Source organism: Molossus molossus, unplaced genomic scaffold (assembly GCF_014108415.1).
Source record: "Molossus molossus isolate mMolMol1 unplaced genomic scaffold, mMolMol1.p scaffold_m16_p_1, whole genome shotgun sequence".
Classification (NCBI taxonomy): Eukaryota; Metazoa; Chordata; class Mammalia; order Chiroptera; family Molossidae; genus Molossus; species Molossus molossus.
Window position 1 is genome coordinate 53,503,056 of NW_023425344.1, and position 20,713 is coordinate 53,523,768.

At 35.3% G+C, this 20,713-nt stretch overlaps 1 protein-coding gene across 1 annotated transcript; it reads left to right on the top strand.

The window, feature by feature from the left end:
• Window positions 1-234: 234 nt before the first annotated feature.
• LOC118634619 (albumin-like) lies at window positions 235-19,100 on the top strand. Its single transcript, XM_036269274.1, has 15 exons — window positions 235-326; window positions 1,018-1,075; window positions 2,100-2,232; window positions 3,748-3,959; window positions 5,041-5,173; window positions 5,986-6,083; window positions 8,975-9,104; window positions 10,293-10,507; window positions 11,660-11,792; window positions 12,920-13,017; window positions 14,710-14,848; window positions 15,440-15,663; window positions 16,848-16,980; window positions 17,605-17,672; window positions 19,066-19,100. The coding sequence occupies exons 1-14, from the start codon at window positions 248-250 to the stop codon at window positions 17,644-17,646; spliced, it is 1,827 nt and encodes a 608-aa protein (XP_036125167.1). The 5' UTR covers window positions 235-247; the 3' UTR covers window positions 17,647-17,672; window positions 19,066-19,100.
• Window positions 19,101-20,713: the final 1,613 nt, after the last annotated feature.

Sequence of the window (20,713 nt, forward strand, 5' to 3'; positions counted from 1 at the left end):
ATAACTTTAATAAATTGACAAGGTCTTGTGGAGAACACATTTCCAGATGGCAAATATACGCAAGGGATTTAGTCAAACAATTTTTTGGCAAGAACATTATGAATTTTGTAATCACTTGAGAGCCAATGAAATACAAAGATGAGTCTAGTTAATAATCTACAATGATTGGTTCAAGAAGTATATTAGTGCTAATTCTCTCTATTCATGCTATCTTTTCTCTTTTTTCAGCCCACAAGCCTTTGGCACAATGAAGTGGGTAACCTTTACTTGCGTTCTCTTACTTTTCAGCTCTGCTTACTCCAGGGGCGTGTTTCGTCGAGATGCACGTAAGAATTCTATTTTTCTATTGTTCGAATTTATTTTATTTTCCTAGTAAAATCAAGTTGTAGTAAACTCAGCATCTTTAAAAAAGTAAGTTTTCCTTTAGCATTAATTTCTAGACTGTGATGATATTTTGTATTTGAACCCTTAAAAAGTTATCTTAATGTATTTCTAACATCCTAAGTGAAGGAAAAAGCTGAGAATTGTTTAGTAACTGTAATTTCCTTTTGCACATGAAGGAACTTTGAGTGATTTAAATTTCACAGAGTATAGTTGAAGGTAGAATTGATAACCCAAGCTCCCAAAGCCCTAACCACTGCACCTTGATGCAGTAAAACAAAAGCAAAATCTGTGTTGTTAGTCTTATAAATAGAACTTGTATTTATCTTTTCTTTCCTACTGTCCTCTCAGTAGCTGTTAATAGATACTAACAGTATTAGATCTTATCCATGTTTGAATATAAAACTATATTTAATTATTTCAATTATTTTTCAAATAGTATCATTGGTGATTGAATAACTCTTTTGTTTAAGAGCAGAAGGAAACAGTTTACCATCATCTGAAGACTTTCTGAAGGGATCAGAGCCCAATATTTTGGAGTAAATGAATACCTAAGTCAAATGGAGAGAAACCTAAAAGTAATATCACAACCAGTTGTTTTCTTCAGAATTTAAACAAATCTTTTTTCCTCCCCAGACAAGAGTGAGCTTGCCCATCGGTATAAGGATTTGGGAGAAGAACATTTCAAAGCCCTGTAAGTTAAAATATTGAAGAGTCAAATTTAATGTTTCTAACAGCATTGGTTGTTATTCTGAATTTCTTATATACCCCTGTCATTAGAGTCCAGACTCTAGAACAGTACTGTTCTAAAGAGTTTTCTGCACTGATGAAAATATTCTATATCAGTGCTGTTCAATATGGGAGCTAGTGGCCACCTGTGGTTGTTGAGTACTTTAAACATGGCAAGTGCAACTAAAGATAAAAATTTAAACTGCATTTAATTTTAATTTATTTAACTCTATTTAGTCTCCTGTGGCTGATCTCTACTATATGGGAAAGTGTAGTAACTCTGGAACTCTTATATAATCTTGATTTAGAGGAAAGACTAAATTTTGCTTTCTTCCCAACACAAACTCAAATGCCTTTACTTACCACATATATCCATGGTTTCTTGAGAGCATTTTAATAATTTTTAAGCTAGTAGACAATAAGAGAATAGTTTATATTTTAAAGGTTAATTTCTTTCTAAAGCCTGATTAAAGGAGATGTATGTGTGGGAGGGGGGAAGCTATGCAACACCCTTCATCTCAGTGATTAGATCTATTTAGAATGCATGTTGCTTGCTTGCCTTGTGTGTGCATCTACTCAAATGTACACATATATATTTAAATGTGGTGGAAATAGATATCCTCTTTGCTTAGAAATCTGCATATGCCTGGTTAGGTCTCAGATAATTGTTTATGTGAATAGTCTTTCTGGATAATAGTAAGATGTAAAAAATACCACAGAAAAATATAGTGATAGCAACCTAGTTTATATTAAAGTTTTTTAAAAATTGATTTTAGAGAGAGACGAAGGCAGAGGGAGACAGAGGTAGAAACATTGATCGGCTGCCTCCTGCACGCCCCCTATTGGGGATCTAGCCCCCAACCCCAGCATGTGCCCTAACTGGGAATCAAACCTGCAACATCTTGGTGCATGGGACGGCACTCAATATACGAAGCCACACCGGGGGGCTAAAGTTTTATTATACTACATTTTTCTGTGTTCTGTTTCAGGGTGCTGGTTGCCTTTTCTCAGTATCTCCAACAGTGCCCATTTGATGAGCATGTAAAATTAACAAAGGAAGTAACTGAGCTTGCAAAAACATGTGCTGCAGATGAGACAGCTGCAAATTGTGACAAGTCACTTGTAAGTACATTGTGATTTTGAATGTTCTTTCTTTCTTTCTTTTTTAAAGTAATCCTGAGCATTTCAAATGGAAAACACCTCATTTTGGTTTTCTCAGTTATTACTAAGACCATATTTGTAAACAACATTCACAAATGGGTAGAGCCATCATTTCTTCTATGGTAGAGACATTCTAGCTATGCCCACAGTTTTAAAAACATTTCTTATTGCTCTGGCCAGTTTGTCTCAGCCTTTAGAGCATTGGCCCCTGGACCCAAGGGTTGTGGGTTTGATTCCCGATCAAGGGCACCCACCTGGTTTGCAGGTTGAATCCCTGGCCCTGGTTCAGGTTGTGCAGGAGGCAACCAATTGATGTGTCACATCGATGTTTCTCTCCCTCCTTTCCTTTCACACTATCTAAAAATCAATAGAAAAATGTCCCCAGGTGAGAATTAACAACAATAGCACCAGGAAAACAAAAACCAAAAACCACATTTCTTTATTGAGACCACACACAATGGTCAGAGTGTATTTAAATGAAAAGTTGTCAATTGTGAAAGTCACTTTTTAAAATCTAAAGTTTGATTTGTTTTCACAGAGGCTAATAGTGATACATGTTTTTTAATCTTCAGAAAGCACTCAGCTGATTTTCACGCTAATTAGCTGGGTAAAATAATAGTACAGCTATGTATCCTCATTTTAGGAACATTCATATTTTTACATACAATAAAATATTAGGGCATTTACATGTTTTAAAGGACTTTGAGCTTTTGGTATCTCCAGATAGGTCTTCAATACAAGGCTAGGTTAATGTTTCTCTTACCACTCAATCTATGTATAAACTTTTTCTGGGTGGCAAGTCCTTTTTTTATTTATCACTGAAACTTTCCCTTCTCTCATTTCTCTTTATATGTCTCTCTCCCTTAAGCCAGAATCAGTACTTTAATGTCACACAATATTATGGCTTTAAATGTGAATTTTAAAAAATGCATTTGTTGAAAATTAATAAATTCTGTTCTGAGCAGTATATTTTCCCTGGAGTTATAATTATTTTCATAACAAAAATTAATGGGGATGGAAAGAATTCATTTAGTGGAATGTGCTTTGAAGCAAATGTTCCTAGAATAAAAAGATCTATATTTTAATGCAATAACAATTAATATATAGTAAATTGTATTATTTCTCAGTTCTTAAATGGTATCTACTAAAAAGTTGGACCTCTCACAAAGGAGTAGATCAAATGAGAAACTATCCTAACACTTTCCTCTCTTCTGTGAACCCACCTTGATTGTCATTATGATTGTTCCTAGTCTTTAGCCTCGGGTGAAATTGGAGTAACATTCATTCATTAAAGCCACTGACTATCATTTTGTCCTTCTGTTTTATCCATTGTAACAGTGTGACTGTCACTTCTTTAAAAATTACATAGTTGATCAAATCAAGGTTTACCAGTATATTACATATTCAATACTGTTCTTTGGGTACAAAGAAAATAAAATACTGCCCAGCATTTGAAGTTTTCTGTCTTCCATTTAGCACACCCTTTTTGGAGATAAACTGTGTACAGTTGCATCTCTTCGTGCCACCTACGGTGACATGGCTGACTGCTGTGAAAAACAAGAACCAGAGAGAAATGAATGCTTCCTGAAACACAAAGATGACAACCCAAACCTCCCTCCACTGGTCAGACCAGAGGCTGATGTAATGTGCACTGCCTTTCAGGAAAATGAACAGAAGTTTTTGGGAACGTAAGTAATCAGATTATATTTTTATCCTCACCCAAGGAAATGCTTTTAATGATTTTAGTGAGGGGGAGGATATGAGAGGGGGCGGGGGTGAGGGGGAGAGAGAGAGAGAGAGAGAGAGAGAGAGAGAGAGAGAGAGAGAGAGAGAGGAAAGATCAATCAGTTGTCTCTGGATGTGTCCTGACCGGGAATTGATCCTGCCCACTACTTTTGGTCCAACAAACTGAGCCACCCAGTCAGATCGGTAATGAGGTTTTTATGCTTCAAAATTAAAAATTATGAAATAGATCAAGACTCATTACAGCAATTATTATAGACAAAATTTTCAACATTAAGACAGAAGCTTTTGTGCCCTGGCCAGTTTGGCTTAGCAGTTAGAGCTTTGGCCCTCAGACCAAAGAGTCTCAGGTTTGATCTCTGGCCCCAGTTGGGGTTGTAGGTGAGACAACCAATTGATGTGTCTCTCTCACATCACTGTTTCTCTCTCTCTCTCTCACTCTCTCTCTCCCCCTCCCTACCTCCCACTATAGCTAAAAAAAAAAAAAAAATCAGTAGAAAAATATCCTCGAGTGAGGATAAAAAAAAACAACAGAAAAGAAAAAAAATTATGGTTAAAAAAACAAACTTAGAAGCTTTTGTTCTAATGACAAATTCAAAGAAATAAGATTTGATAATATAAAATTTTACACAATAAAACATTTAATCAAAATCTTTTTCAATTCATTGAAACAGGATATAATCTACATGATAAACATTGACACGTATTAAAATATTATGAAGATATATATTTTTAGTTATTGTCAGAATTAATTTCATTTTAGTCAATGACCTTTTATCACTAATATTTAACTATTTTATACATGTGTATATACTCTATCTATCTATCTATCTATCTATCAAGTTTAACCTTTTTATTGACTTAAAAAATGACAAAGGCAAGGTCATCATGTGCAAATTGAGTTTAAATGGTAAGTTAGATGTCTTTGGGTTTTGGCATTTCTAAGGAAAATGTTGCTAATAATTGTTCCTGTAATACTGTCTGCTACAGAAAAATGACTGTCTGTTCTTCTTTTTAAAAATTTAGATACTTATATGAAGTTGCCAGGAGACATCCTTTCTTTTATGCCCCAGAGCTCCTCTACTATGCTGAAGAATATAAAGGAGTTTTGACAGAATGCTGCAAAGCTTCTGATAAAGGTGCCTGCCTGACACCAAAGGTATGTATGCCCCGGCAGAAGAACAGAGGACCGGTTCCGACTCAAACCTCAGAGTTGGGACATCTATGGCTAGATGTAGGGAACCCAAATATCTGATATAAACTTATTTACCTGGTCAAAAAAGTCTTCCTTACTCTTATCCACCACTAAGATTTTTTACCCTCTTGGAAGGCCTGTGACTTCCTCATTCCACCTTCTAAGTTTTGTTTGCATGAATCTGATAGAGGGAATCACTGTGCCTGTGTCTAAATACCCCTCCTCTTTTTATATTGGAATACAGAAACTTATTTGTAAAATTACATAGCAAAGGGTCATAGTTCTTGTTTATCTTTTCATGAACCTTTTATATTGGGGAGGGAATTCAAAGTGGAGACTTTCACTGCATCTGGAAGCCTGGGTTTATTTATTCATTCCACAGATATTTATTATGGACTCATCATCTTTTCTGGGGAGTTTATTGATGTGAGAGTTGGTGAAGGAGGGATTGAAATGAATTCATGCAAAATTAAGAAGTCAGTAAAACTGTGTTCCCTGGGATATTAGTGTACTCGGTTCCCTACCTCTCCCTTCAGCTCCCTTTCCCCTGGCAATGCCCATGTTCTGGTTGTTCACTACCAGGGGCTTCCACTATGACCAGGCTGATTTTTCCTCTAACCGTGTAGCAAAATAATTCTTTGTCAACAGTGAGTACTTGGGAATTTAGGTGTATATTATATCCTTAAAATTTAATTTGTCATAGTCTCATCTGAGGTTATGAAAGAGTGTTTCATGTAAAATTTAAAAAATATTTTCAATATGATTTCTCTTTGCAGATGGATGCTTTGAAGGAAAAAGTACTGACTTCAGCTTATAAACAGAGAATGAAGTGCACCAGTCTCGAAAAATTTGGAGATAGAGCTTTCAAAGCATGGTATTTTAAATTAGTTTTGTACTTTATATGATGTAAATGATGATGGTTCAGTTGAAAAAAATTGTACATTTATGCAAGGGTTTGGGCTTTTAAAAAATCTTTACCAGAGTAATATATATATATATATATATATATATATATATATATATGCGCAAGAGAGAAAGGGAAAGCGAGAGAGTGAGCAAGAGAGAAACATCGATTAGTTGCCTTCCATACTGTGGCACAAACCTTCTACCTAGGTATGTGCCCTGACTGAGAATCAAACCCACCACCTTTTGGTACATGGGCTGATGCTCAAACACACTGAGCCACCCAGCTAGGGCACATTTATGTGAGTCTTTACACAGTGCTTTCACATACATTCTTTTGGTTGTCTAAAAGGTAGAAATTTAATAGAAGTGAAAAATCAAAGCATAAATGACAATTTGTCATTATACTTTATCACATTTTTTCAAGATAGTAAAACATTTAGAGAATTTTTTTTGTAACTCTGTGACAGGCATTTAAATCTATTTATAAAGACTAAGGATATTATTCTTTTTTTAAATAATTTTTTATTTTTCAATTACAGTTGACATAAATATTATATTAGTTTCAGGTGTACACCTCAGTGATTAGACATTATATAACTTATTAAGTGGTCGTCCCTATAAATTTCATACCCTCCTGGCCCCATACATAGTTATTAGAATATTATTGACTATATTCCCTATGCTGTACTTTACATCCCCATTATTCTGTTACTACCAATTTATACTTAATCCCTTAACCTTTTTAATAGGGGCCTGATTATAATGATCCACTATTTTTATACAGTTGTAGTCAAGGTCCAGTCTGTTATTTAATTTTATCTGCCCCCACTCCCTGCAATTATCTAAAACTGTATGCTTGTTTGTTTATGTTCTGATAATTAAATTCAGCCATCAAGATCACTTCTCACTTTCTCATAGCTCTATCTCAGTTCTTATTTATTTATTTATTAATTATTTATTTATTTTTGTTACAGATGTTTTTCATTTTCCCCCCATTGACACCCTCCTCCCCATCCCCCCGCCCCATCCTCAGCTTTGTTGTCTATGTTCATTGGTCATGCATACATGCATGTAAATTCTGTAGTTTATTCCCCACAACCGCCCCTACTCTGAGACTTGTCAGTCTGTACCCCACCTCTATGTCTCTGGGTTAATTTTGTTCAGCAGTTTGTTTAGTTCATTATATTCTGTAAATAAGTGTGATCATGTGATAGTTGTATTTTTCTGCTTGGCTTGTTTTGCTTAGCATAATATTCTCTAGGCCCTTCCATGCCATCTCAAAGGATAAGAGATCTTTCTTTCTTATAACTGCATAGTATTCCATTGTGTACATGTACCACAGCTTTTTAATTCACTCATCCACTGATGGACACTTGGGTTGTTTCCAGATCTTAGCTATTGTAAATAGTGCTGCTATGAACATAAGGGTACATATATTTTTTTCTGATGGGTGTTTCAAGTTTCTTAGGGTATATTCCTAAAAGTGGGATCACTGAGTCAAATGGCAGTTCAATTTTTAATTTTTTGAGGTAACACCATAGTCTTTTCCACAGTGGCTGCACCAGTCTGTATTCCCATCAGTAGTGTACTAGAGTCCCCTTTTCTCTACACCCTTGCCAACACTTGTTGTTTGATGATTTGTTGATGGCGGCCATTCTGACAGGTGTGAGGTGATACCTCATAGTTGTTTTAATTTGCATCTCTCTGATGATTAGTGATGTTGAGCATTTCTTCATATGTCTCTTGGCCATTTGTATGTCCTTTTTGGAGAGGTGTCTATTTATGTCCTAGAACCAGCTAAGTAATATAAAAATAGAGACCCAGGCTAAAACAAGAAATTAAGAAAAGAGATTAAGACAGCTCTATGTCTGTTCTTAATTTCTTCTTTTAATCTGGGCCTCTATTTTTATATTGCTTAGCTGGTTCTAGGAATATCCTTCAATATCTGAGCCAACAACCTACCCTTCCCCATCCCCAAATATCTCCCTTGACAGTCAACAATTAATCAGCACTAGCAGAAGATAAAATGAAAAAAATAGACATCTTGCCAGGTCTCCAGAAACCATCATTTGAACTATCTTTACTTGTCACCTCTATCATCTACACACCAAAATCAAGGAAATAATTAAACAAAATGACCCCAATGTTAAACAATACTCATTTAAACAAGCTGTGACTGGTTTGGGGGAAGAAGTATCTTTTATCAGATTAGTTGACTCTGAAATGATTTGTGAAAGCATGTGGATATTAGCCTTTTACATCTTGTCATGAGACTTAGAGACCTTGCTGGGTCAATTTCTTGTGAAAAGTTGTGAAATTTATTTTATCAGGAAGAAGGCATTTTAATTGGTAAAAAAGGATCACTGGAGTTTGCAGGGCCCTTTCCAGTTTATAAAATGCTTTCATGTGCATTATCTAATTTGCTTCTCACCACAGTCCTTGGATTTAGCACACTGTTGTGACTGCAGGGCTGATGCTCAGAGAGTCTAAGGAACTTTCCTAGGGTCACACTGTTAATTAGCAGTGAATTCAGATCTGGAAGTCACATCTAGGATCCAAACCTGATGCTTCTCAGGTGTCACCTCCTTTGGAATCCCTCTTTGACTTCTGATTTTGTGACTAGCTGACTTCTTTCTACCTGCCTTACACTCTGACAATGGATAATTCTGCCCTAAGGACACTTTTGCCCTAAGATAACAATTTAGGTTAGAACTAGCAGTAAAATAAGAACTAATGAAATATAAATCATTTCTATATTTCATTTTGTCATAAATTTTCCTGTTATAAGTAGCATTTTCCTAGTGCCTTCACTTAATATTGCATATTAAGAAAGTTTTGATGGGCGGATTTTCTTTTTAGGTCCGTAGCTCGCTTGAGTCAGAAATTTCCTCAAGCTGACTTTATGGAGGTGTCCAGATTGGTGAACGATCTTACCAAAGTCCACAGGGAATGCTGCCATGGCGACCTGCTTGAGTGTGCAGACGACAGGGTAAGGATTCCTCAGTATTCTCTTTGGTAACTTTGCTTTGGTGACGTGCTTCCGTTGCTGTGATGGATTTGTTTAGTATAAGTGGTGACAGCTGACAGTGTGTTGAAGTTGTCTTCTGTGTCTAATATGCTCAATTCTTTCTCTGCCTTGTGGCACTTCATTTCATCTTTTATACACCTGGCTATCCCAGTCACAGAATGATCTGATTAATACACGCACTGGTTTGTAGCCCCTCCCAGTCACATTCTAACTGAGAACAAAGGTTAAACTGAAGTAGGACAACTGCAAGGGTAGATTTCTAAGATTTTTTTGAGAGATGGGTAGAGTTGGAGAAGAGCTGGTACCTGAAGAGACCTTTGGAAATTATGTAATTTCTCTGTATATTTTCTCCCTTAATATGCAAATATCTCTTTCTCCAAACTTAAACATATGAGCAAATAGTAGGATCCTAAAGTCTCAGAAAACTTTCTGAAAAATTTAAGGCATATTATTTACATATGTAAGTAGTGACTGTGACTATGATCTTGACTAATTTTTCAAAATTCCCTCTCACTTTATTTAGTTATTTGGTTTCAAAATGCCTGCACTTAATGTTAGGGAATACTTGGAAAAACAGTACTGTTTTTCTTATATATATATTTTTTATTTTTCAATTCCCATTTACATTCAATATTACTTTGTATTAGTTTCAGATGTACAGCATAGTAGTTATAAAATCATGTACTTTACAGTACTGAGTACCCCCCTCCCATGTTTCAAGTACCCACCTGGTCCCACACATAGTCATTACGATACTATTGACTATATTCCCTATGTTGTAATTTACATCTCTGTGACTATTCTGTAAACACAAATTTGTATTTCTTAATCCTTTCATCTTTCGCAACTAGCCCCTTAATGTTGGGTTTTAATTTAAATGCTTAATGCCTTAACAGTAGAAATATAAAATTAATAATTAACTGATATCGGCCTCTGTTACTGACTAGTTTTTAATCAAGTGGAAATTTTTAGTAGTTCTATCTAAGTCTCAGGTTTAGGAGCACAGACTGGAAATGTTCATAAAAGGCAGGTTGGTATGTATATAGTCTTAGAATACAATGGACACGTTCTGCCAACATAATAAAAGTCTGAAGAAAAAATATAGTGATGTCAATTTACATTGAACAATTTTCATCAACTTGCTTATAGGCGGATCTTGCCAAGTATATGTGTGAAAATCAAGAAACAATCTCCAGTAAATTGAAGGATTGTTGTGATAAACCTTTGTTGGAAAAATCTCAATGCCTTTCTGAGGTGGAAAATGATAATTTGCCTGCTGACCTGGCCCCACTAAATACTGATTATGTTGATGATAAGGATGTTTGCAAAAACTACAAGGAGGCAAAAGATGTCTTCCTGGGCACGTAAGTAGATAAAGAACGATCGCTTCACAGCTTTTTTCTTATGGTCTGAGGATAGAGAAAGCAGTTCTAGGCTTTCCTTTGGAATTGATACAATCGTTGCCCGGAATGCTTATTTAAAGACTACTCTTTGAGCCTTTACAAATTTTTGGAAAAAATTAATTAGTTTTAAAAAATAGTCATAAAATAATACCTGCTCATGGCAAAAGTTCAATTCATAGAGAAGAGTACAAAGTAGTAAGTAGAAGTTTCTATCATCCTCAACCCCGCCCCATTTCTGACTCCTTAGAAATATTTTCGGAAATGCCTCTAGAAACATTTTGTGTATACATAAATTATATTCATATTATTTATTTATTCATTCAAAGAGTATTTCTTGAATTTACCATGACATGTATGTTTGAATATATGTAATACATCTTTATATCCCTGTATCTATTTCTGTATCTATCTGACGGCAGCAGAGAGGTATAAAGAGAAGTATGGAGTCTGCTACCAGGTGCTTTATATTTGTTTGTGAAGGCCAGAAGTTGCATTGCAAGGCAACATACAATTCAATGATAAATTATTATATATAGTCAGAAAGTGGTAATAAACTTTCAATTGTTATTGGATTATAAGAGTGTTCTGTGCACTAAATCATATTTTATAATATTATGTACCCTTCAAGATTTCATTCATACAGAGAGGGAGATAAAACTTTAAGAATATTTATCTATCTACCTACCTACTTACCTGTCTATCAGAATCTTTTTGAGATGGGATTCAATCAAACAAAATATATATAATAACAAGTATCATTTATCAAACATTTAATATGTGCCAGTGTGTGTCATGTATACATTATGTCATGTATTTCTTACAGTCCACCTTATGAGAAAGATCCCATTAACAACTCCTTTCTAAAGAGGAGAAAACTAAGATTCTGATAATTTTAATAAATTACATAAGGTGATATAATAAATTAAATGTAAGAGCAAGGATTGGAATGAAGGTAGCTTTAACTCTGAACCCCAAGCCCTTCACCACCAGGATTTACTTGCGTGGGTTTCGTCAAATTGAGACCTTTGGGATGAGTTACTCTTGTGGTTAGTTAGATGATATTTTTCTTGCTTCTGTGTTCAGTTAAGTTTATTTTATTTTCATCTTAATAAGGTTTTTGTATGAGTACTCAAGAAGACATCCAGACTACTCTGTCGCATTGCTGCTGAGACTGGCCAAGGCATATGAAGCTACACTGGAGAGGTGCTGCACCACCGATGACCCCCATGCATGCTATTCCAAAGCGGTAGGTTTCTGAGGAAAAATACAATGCAGCCCTTTGGTGATTCCAATGATAAGAAAGAAAAATAATGCCAGAATACATGGTGTTATATAGTACAATGGAGACATTCTCTTGAGATAATTTCAATTTTGTGCTCTTAAACATTCTAGAAAAAATGGCCTCAATAGAATTATTAATAAAACCTAGAATATTCTAGGGGAAAAAAAGGCTCTGAAGAGAGCAAGCTCTAATTTCACAAAATCTTGACCATGCCTATTCCCTTTTTTACACTCCTGAAAACAAAATAAGATAAAGTAAATGTATGTTAATTAAAAGAGATATAACTTAGATATAAAGAAAGTTAACCTGATTTCAAGATTTATCAAGTATGAAGAATTAGATCTTAAGGAAAATTGTAAAGTCTCTTTATTTAGAATATTTTCAAATCTTTTTGAGGTTCAGTAATGGTTTTGTAAGAAATTTAGTAAGGAGAAGAAATCTGTTCGAGAGGATTTTTCACATATTTAGCTATGATAAAGTGGAATTTTAACAGGTTTAGAATATTTTTCAGTTTTAACATATGTAGTGGTTTCTGAACTTTGGAATCAGAGGGAAGTCATTTTGTCTTCTGCCTTTAGCCTGCTCTATGCCAGCCACCATACTGGATCCCATGACCAGTGTAAAATCTCTTAGTTCAGAGAGCTCAGGATCCAAATGGAGAGATGAATTAAAAATAAAAATCTTACAATCATAGCTATAATTTATTGAGCTTTTACTGTGTACCAAGCACTGTTGTAATTTCATTAGCTCATGTGGTTTTTACAGAGCGTTCTCTGAGCTGAAGCACCATCTTCATCCCCATCGTAGAGATGAGGTTTCTAAAACCAGGAGATAGGAAGTAAAGTTCCACAAATAGAAAGTGAGTCAGGTGGCCTGACTCAAATCCCAGCAGTCACACTCCAGAGTCTGAATATTCTTAATCACTTATACTATACAGTTTGGATGTACTGTGACAGATTTGGCATTAAAGGCCCATTTACATGGCTTTGGGCAGAAAGGAAGAAGGATCTCATTCTGGTAGTAGGGGTAAAAAATAGTCTGCATCCGGTCTTCAGGTGTAGTCCTGTAAACACTATTCTTTTATCTTTTAGTTTGATGAATTTAAACCTCTTGTGGACGAGCCACAGGAATTAGTAAAAAAAAATTGTGAAGTTTTTGAACAACTTGGAGAGTATGGCTTCCAAAATGCGTATGTATTTTTGTTTCTGACTAATTTTTTTCTTGATCAATTTGTAATTTTTAAGACTCAATAGATATATGTCACCTGTCATAGAACTTTCAATCATAAAAATACAGTATATATTTCTAATCCCTCTCCATCAAGAAAGATGAGAATGAGAGATAAATAGTTGATGGGTTGAAGAGACCTATATTTGTGTGCAGTTTAAAAAATTCCTTCGACACTGGGAAGGAAAATACTAAATCTTGGGATATAGAAACTGAGGATGCCCTTTGAAGGTTAAGGAATATTTTATGAACAAGCAAAAGACAGGAATTCACCATGACCAGTGTGGCTCATTGGTTGGAGCATTGACCCTTGGACCAATGAGTCACGGGTTTGATTCCGGTCAAGGGCAAGTGCCTGGGTTGTGGTTCACCCCTGCCCTGGTCAGAGTCATGCGAGAGGCAACCAACCGATATGTCTCTCTCACATCAATGTTTCTCTCTCTCCCTCTCCCTTCCTCCCATTCTCTTTGATGATAAATGGAAAAATATTCCCAGGTGAGGATTAAAAAAAAAAAAAGGACAGCAATCCTTTCCAGAGCAGGAAATAGTTGGCCTTGAAAAGCTGTAGCTCAAGAAATAATATAATATATAAGTTGATAGACTAATTTTCTGATCAAATAGAGCCTTACTTATGGAAGTAAAGACAAGAAGGACACATTATTAGGTATATACTGTTCAATTTACACATGTCAGCTCTCTTCTAACTGTGGGTGCTAGGGATAACAATAATGAACAATTTTCTTCCCTTGAGTAGATTACAGTCATACATCAACTCTCAGTGGTCATTGGAATTCTTTTATTTATTTTTTTATCCTCACCCGAGGACTTTTTTTTTTTTGCATTTATTGAGCAAGAGGGAGAGGGGGAGGAAGAGAGAGAGAGAGAGAAACATCAATGTGAGGGAGACACATTGAGTGGTTGCCACCTCCACGACCCCAGTTGGGGCTGGGGACAAACTCCAACCGAGGTACGTGTCCTTAGCGGGAACTGAACCCAGGACTCTCTGGTCCATGGGCCAACGCTCTAACTGCTGAGCCAAACCAGCCAGGGCGGTGATTGTAATTCTTAATAAAGACTTGTTACATGCTAGATATCATGCCAGATTGGTGGCATATTTTATTTTTTTTTAATTTAATCCTTGTACTATCTATACTGAGTCAGGTATATTTCTTCCCATTTTATAGATAAGAAAATTCATCCATATCTTTCAAATTTAGCACAGTGCTAATATAAGGGGTAGACAAGAGTAGGTTTATAGCTGTGAGTATCTGAAACAAAGAGTTAATAAAGTAATAATCATAACCTGCATGTCTTTTTCCACATGAACAACTGTAAACCTACTTCAGCCCACCCCTGAATATTAAGAGGTTTTATTGAATAAAAGAAGAAATTAATAAATATGTTAATGTCACTGAAGTATAGTAAGTTAAGTCATTTTCCTGTGATTATGCAGCACAGGTGGAATTCAAAGTTAGGCTCAACTAGTTGCTTTGGAAATTCTTCACCGGGTCCACCCCACCAACCTCAAGATGGAGATAATTTTATGAATAGAAAATCATTGTAATTAATTATGTCTAAGTTTTCTTTGCTTCATACTATGTTCAAAAAAATAATTTCTTGCCTAGCTGAAAACGTATGGATTGTTTTGTTACAGTTTGTTAGTTCGTTACACCAAGAAAGCACCTCAAGTGTCAACTCCAACCCTTGTGGAGGTCTCAAGAAAACTAGGAAAAGTGGGAAGCAAGTGTTGTAAACTTCCAGAAGCAAAAAGAATGGGTTGTGCTGAAGACTATGTGAGTCTTTTAAAATATAATAAGTCAATAATGATAAATTTTTGCCTTTCGATATTTACAAAGCTAACTTTCAGAAGCAAGAGTGAACAAACGTGTTGTGTGTGTGTTTGTGTGTGTGTATGTGTGTGTGTGTGTGGTAGTGGCAGGTAGGACTTGGCCACCTACATTATCCTGACCATCAGAGTGAGAACATTTGGATAAGATCCTGATGATCATAAATTGTTTGGAAAAAGTTCCACGAATTTTTAATGTCTCATCCCGGCATTTAAATTTTTTTAAACCTTTTCGGGGATCTTTCCCTTAATGTATAAGTAAAATAATTTCAACAAATACCTTAGGATTTATCTCAAATGATTTTAATTAATTATTTTCTGAAATGGATTATTCTAAAAATATAGACATCTAAAAGAGAAAAAACTTTTAAACATCCCTTATTATTTTTAGTAAGCAAAGCACTGCCTCAAATCAATCTTGAATTCGGTACTACTGGTTGGAATACAATACTTGTTTTGGTCCATTGGAAAATAAAAGTTCATGGAAGACTTTTCATTATGCTTCTTTTAAAATTCTACTCTATTCCCTGTTCTTTAGCTGTCTGTGGTCCTGAATGCATTGTGCGTGGCTCATGAGAAGACACCAGTGAGCGAGAGAGTTACCAAATGCTGCACAGAGTCACTGGTGAACAGAAGGCCATGCTTTTCTGCTCTGGAAGGTGATGATACCTATGTTCCCAAAGAATTTAATGCTGAAACATTCACCTTCCATGCAGACGTATGCACACTTCCTGAGACCGAGCAACAAGTCAAGAAACAAACGTAAGGAGTATTCCATTACTGCATGTGTTTGTAATCTTGATAGTAAGAACTGTCAATGCAATGGGAAACTTTTTTTGAAGTAATGATTATATTTCTTTAAAAAGAGTATTTAAGTATTGTCCTCGTTAAGGTGATAATAGTGTCAAAAAGAAAATGGATAGGTTTCTGTTTTCTTAGCAAAACAAACAAGAACAACCACAAAACTATATTCTAATTTTGCCTAGAAATCATTCAAAATAATCTTGTGGATAAAGGCTGCAGTAGAATTGTATCTTAGGACAGTTCCAATAGAAAAAAACTGAACAATTAATGGATTCTTTGGTACAGATAGCAAATTAGTTGGTAGAAATGTCAGAAGAATTTATTTCTAGGCATAAATGATTGTTTAAGTGTGCTCTATGGCAACCCACTGGCAAGACAAACCTTCAAGATATAACTTTTGGGAATAGAATTTGGATTAAAAACATCTAGAAATGCGAGTTCTGAGGCTTAACTCGCTACTGCTGTCACAAGGGGTTAGAAATGCAACATAAAGTTGCTATTGTCTCTGGTGGGTTCTGATTGTGGCCATAAGACTTCTGAGTAATATTGCAAAATATTGTGTTTACACAACTTTCTCTAGCACTATTGTCTGTGCAGATGTAAATGAAAGAGAACCACCAGCTCCCATGAGTTTGGATCACCCTGTATTCCATGGCCTCTGTACTATCCATTTTGAATGGGCCAAATTTCAAACACTAAATATATAAATTCTCAGATTAGAAACTTTTAAAAGGAGTCCAAGATAATACAGCTTTTAAGGATCATTTTTAGGTCTTAAATTGGTATAAATTTTGATATGGCATAAATTTTTAAAAATTTGAACAATTTTAAAATGCAATTACATAATTCTTTCCAAAAATTTAACTGGAAAGAGATTTACTGATTTATTGATACTACAGATATTGAGCAATTTACATTGATGATTTTATTTGCTCCTTCTACTGACGCAATGAGGGTAGATTTTATTCTCCTCATTATGCAAATGAGAATACTGAAGTTTATGGTGCTAAGCCTGGGCCTCAAACTCAGAGTTGCTTGGCTCCAAGATTTATAATCTCAAAGAACAGGACTACTGACTTCACTATCTCCATTTTTCTTTAAGTGAGTAACCTTTTTCTTGTTTTGTTTTCATTTAAATGCAGTGCACTTGTAGAGCTGTTGAAACACAAACCGAAAGCAACTGAGGAACAACTGAAAACTGTTATGGGGGATTTCACAACTTTTCTACAGAAGTGCTGCTCAGCTGCTGACAAAGAGGCCTGCTTTACTGAGGAGGTGCTGGGGCCATCTTCATTTTAATATCCATGGTGTCCTTTGTTGTTGCTTGATCAGGCTAGGGCTCAGGGCTCTCTATATCTGAAGGACAATACATGTAGGACAGAAATCTTATTCTACATTCAGTTGTCTAAAAAAATGACTTAAAGTAGGTCTTTTTAATCTCCTGCTGCACTGAAGTATATTATTAAACATTTGTCATATGTGTTCTGTTTGCAAAATTAGATCATTTATGAGTACAGATAGAAATATTCGGATGCTCTGAAATTTTTTGGTGAGACATTATTAAACCTAAATATTAATTTATTTAAAGATTTTTTTAAAATGTTGGTATGTGGTTTAGTTGAATCTGAGTGCTTGATTTCACAGGACAGTGGGAAAGTTTATATTTAAATGTCTGAGTTATTTACTATTTTTTTCTAAGACTTGACAGTAATGTTTTATTCCTTTGAGGGCAATGGGTGTCAGTAATTTTCCTTCTTGAGATCGTAGTACTAAACTGTAATGAAAGGATGTGAAGCATGGAAAATTATTGTGTAATCATCAATGCCTGCATAAATGTTCATTTTTATTCTAATAATGATGCTAATAATTCTCCCAAATCTGTAATTTTTTTGTATTCAGGGTCCAAAACTTGTTGCTTCAAGTCAAGCTCTCTTAGCCTAAGACCAACACAATTACAAGCATCTCAGGTAACTATCCTCTGGATTTTCTTTAAACAATTAATTGTAATAGTATTAAAATAGCTAATAGGAGCCATATGGGATGGTGCCAATCACTGTTTTCAGGTTCTTGTATATATTAACATATTTAATTCTCAAAATAGCTGACTGAGTTGAGTTCCATTGTTATTCCCATATTTCATTCCCATGGGAAAATGAAAGCACAGATCAAAACATAGACTATGTAGTTTTCCCAAGAGTCATCCAGCTGGTGAGTATTGGAACCACAATTCAAAATTCAAACCAGAGCTTGATAGTTAGTCACTGACCTGTTCTGACCTAATGTGGCACAGTAGACAGAGCCATTGAAGTAATCAATTAATCACAGATGATTACTTCAGTTATTAGGATGGATGATATGCATTTATGAAGAAAAAAAAGTTGAATGACAATGATTTCAGAAGATTCAACCCAATAGCTCAATAACAAATTCATGTCATTGGAGAATATAATAGATCTGCTGTGTAAACTACTACTACTTAATAGTAAATAATTTGCTACTAAGTTTCCAGTGTGTCAACATGCTGAGTTTTAATGGAATTTCTCTTCTTAGGACAAAAAGGCCCACTTGAAAATTTAGATGCTTGAGTATAAACTCACAGGGTGTCCCCCAAAATTGTATACAGAGTATCTGTAGATTCTATTACATTTTGAAAATGAAATATATTTTAATAAACACTGGCTTTATACTTATTTAAAGTTATGTACATATTTTTTTGGACACCCTATATTATATCCATTTTGGTTATATTATTTTGGGAAAATTAAAAAATAGAAATTTTCTTTTTCATAAAAAAACAAGTTGTCCAATAATCATTTGTAGCATGAATTCCTTTGATAATTTCCAAACTGACCATGATTCCTAGTCTACTACTGGACTTTAATTACCCTTTGCCCACATGAGAATACCTACATGTTGTGCATTCATGCAGGAAGAACTTCATATCTCTGCAAATTTAGTTGTTTCAAAATGTGGTTTGTTATGTTCCTAAATGGCAAGATTTCTTCCCAGAGGTCTGACTTGGAGAAGACACTTTGTTTGTTTGTCATTAGCATACGTAAGAAATAGGTGTTAAGTGAGTGACTCTGAGGAGTGATAATGAAAGCTTGTGACTGTGAAGCCTGAGGAGTATGATGCCATCAGTGATGAAGAGAGCACTTTGCAATGCTTATCAGTGTGTCCTCTCCCCTAGCTCAGCCGAAGAACTCAGCGGCCATGAGTCTAGGGCAAGCTTGAATTATTATTGGTGAAAATTGGAAATTGCAGAAAGACAGTTCAAGCAATTTGACATTCATTTAAATAGATTTGAAAACCACATACTATTTTAGGAACGGTACTTATATTTGTCCTTTTGTTTTTCAGCTTACCCTGGGAGAAAGAAGAGAAATGAAGACCTGAAGCATATTCATACTTTTTTTCCTTTTGTTTGGTGTAAAACCAACAGTCTATCTAAAAACCATAAAATTTAAAAAATGTTTTGCCTTCTTTCTCTGTGCTGCAATTAATAAAAAATAAAAAAAAACCCTAATATAATGGTTAAAGACTGTTATTTTTCAAAGAGCAGTTGCCATCCTGAAAATTTTGTAGGTTCTGTGAAAGTCTCTCTGTTCTCTTTTTACCCACTCCATTGGAGGACTTGTAGTTCCTAATGGGCAAATTTATTAAAAGAAACATTAATATTCTCCTGAGCTGTGGGTTATGAACATTTAAAGATATATTTTAGCATTATGACAACTCTGTATAAGTTTAAAGATTGTGGTATAGGTAGAGTATATAAAACATGACATTTCATTACTACTGGAATTCTCTACGAAATGTGAGAGACAGAAGATAGAGATAATTGTAAAAATAGTTCATTTAATGGGGAAAAGAATTCTGATGCTACAAGAAATTTAACAGCCTAGGATGACAATATACATGAAGAGTGTACAAAATTTAACAAGTTTGAAGAAGCATTAGTGGAAGAGGGAATTAGGAGATCTAGACAAAGCACAGTGAGTCATGATGATGGTGTACTGAATTGAGAAGGTACAAGAGAGGGAGGGTAAGTATTTTTTGTAAAAATTAAGATGTTAACCCTGTCCAGTTTGGCTTAGAGGTTAGAGCATTGGCCCGTGGACCAATGAGTCACAAGTTTGATTCCGGTCAAGGGCACATGCCTCGGTTGTGGTTTGTCCCCGGCCCTGGTCGAGGTCATGTGGGAGGCAACCAGTTGATGTGTCCCTCTCATGTCAATGTTCCTCTCTCTCACCCTTCCTCCCACTCTTTCTGAAGATAAATGGAAAAATATCCTTGGGTGAGGAATAAAAAATAAAAAATTGAGATATTATATTCAGTATTGGGCCTCTTTTCCCTGGTCCCACTGATATCAGACCATTGTCTATGAAATTACATACTTAACAGTCATTTATAGTTTTGTTACTTGTATATTTTTTATTTTTATAGAATTGGTCTTTTACTATATATGCTATCCCACAATTTGCTAATTTTGTCCTTAATAGCAGTGCTTTATAGTTTCATTTTAAGTATGATGTTCACAAAAGATTTTGGTACTGATTTAAAAAAAAAAAAAAAAGGCTCCTTTTGTATCTGGAATGTTATGTTCCACACTTTCCCCCATCCCCACCCAAGCACCACTTTTGCCTAATATTGACTATACCAAATATTTTTCCACATTTGTTGCAATCATCACTGAGGTGGAAGAGAGGCTGAGGGTTGGAAGAAATGCAAATGGAGTGGCTTGTGGAGGTCCTGAGGACAGACCTAGACCATTTTGAGCAAGGCGTTTCCACATAACTGGATCCCCACTGGACTAGGTCTGAGCACCCTTGCCTGGAAAGTCTTGCAGTCCAGCCTCCAAAGGGGGATATAATAGTTTTAGAAAAGACAATCCAAAATGTGGGACTCCTGGGGCCCAGCGTCCCCTGCTTTCTGTAGGATCAACCAGAATCCCATAGTTGTGCTAACACTTAAGCCCAGGAGTAGTCCAAGAACCCAATGCCCTACTCTG

Coding starts and splice junctions, on each gene's coding strand:
- LOC118634619 (XM_036269274.1), top strand. CDS start 248: ATGAAGTGGGTAACCTTTACTTGCGTTCTCTTACTTTTCAGCTCTGCT. Junction 15,664..16,847: donor CAACAAGTCAAGAAACAAAC/GTAAGGAGTATT, acceptor ATTTAAATGCAG/TGCACTTGTAGAGCTGTTGA. Junction 16,981..17,604: donor AGGCCTGCTTTACTGAGGAG/GTGCTGGGGCCA, acceptor TTTTGTATTCAG/GGTCCAAAACTTGTTGCTTC.